The sequence below is a fragment of the Gavialis gangeticus genome, unplaced genomic scaffold (assembly GCF_001723915.1).
Source record: "Gavialis gangeticus isolate Ggan-Ray unplaced genomic scaffold, GavGan_comp1, whole genome shotgun sequence".
Lineage (NCBI taxonomy): Eukaryota > Metazoa > Chordata > Crocodylia > Gavialidae > Gavialis > Gavialis gangeticus.
Window position 1 is genome coordinate 55175388 of NW_017729029.1, and position 814 is coordinate 55176201.

Below are 814 nucleotides of genomic sequence, written 5' to 3' on the forward strand. Positions count from 1 at the left end.
GCAGGGTATGGGCGGCCGCCGCCAGGATGTGGCTGAAGCCTGAGGAGGTGCTGCTGAAGAACGCGCTGAAGCTGTGGGTGCTGGAGCGCTCCAACCGCTACTTCGTGCTGCAGCGCCGCCGCGGCTACGGCCAGGACGGCGGTGGCGGCGGCCTGGCGGGTCAGCGCCACCACACCCTCCGCGGGGCATGGGGGCGGGGCTTCTGAGGGAGAGGCATGGGGGCGGGGCTCCTGAGAGGTGGGTGGTGGGTGCTGGCCCTCCACATGCAGGGGATGAAGCTTTGGGGGTGCCGGGTGGGGTGGGCTCCGGAGCCCCTGGTGGGAGCGTGGGTGTGCAGAAGGGGTGGGCACGGTGCTCCAGGGCAGGGTTTGTCAACCGGTGGGATGTGGAAGTCCGCTAGGTGGGACTCGGGTCATGGCGGCAAAACCAGAAGTGCCACCGTTTTGCTTTTGCACGTTTCAGTCACCTGCTCGAGGACCCCCCCCTCCTTGACTGGTCTCTGGGGCCCCCCCTCTGCTCTGACTGGCCTCTGGGGACACCCCCCAAGTGTTGATTTAGTCATCGTAAGGTGCAAAAGGTCGAGAACCGCTGCTCTAGGTCACTTCCCGTCCCCGCTTGGCGGGGCTTCGTGCCACTGGCGTCGGGCTCAGTTTGTGGATGTTTTGGGTGAATTCCTCCCTCCCGTTTTATCCCAGTGTCGTGGGAGTGACCTGATCGTACCTCTGACATCCCGTTCTTGGGTGCACATGGGGTTTGCAGAAGCTTTCCTCTTCTCTCCTGTTTAGCTCCGTTGTCTTTTTTTTTTTTTTTTTTT

The 814-nt window shown here is 62.8% G+C and overlaps 1 protein-coding gene across 2 annotated transcripts in view; it reads left to right on the plus strand.

Annotated features, from left to right (window-relative positions):
* The first annotated feature begins 6 nt into the window (after positions 1–6).
* Positions 7–814, plus strand: part of TBC1D8B (TBC1 domain family member 8B) — a 71710-nt gene continuing 70902 nt past the window's right edge. For both annotated transcript variants that reach the window (XM_019521631.1, XM_019521632.1), the window contains exon 1: positions 7–159. In XM_019521631.1, coding sequence (XP_019377176.1) covers positions 27–159 — 133 coding nt within the window. In that variant the 5' untranslated portion in view covers positions 7–26. The remainder of the gene's footprint in view (positions 160–814) is intronic.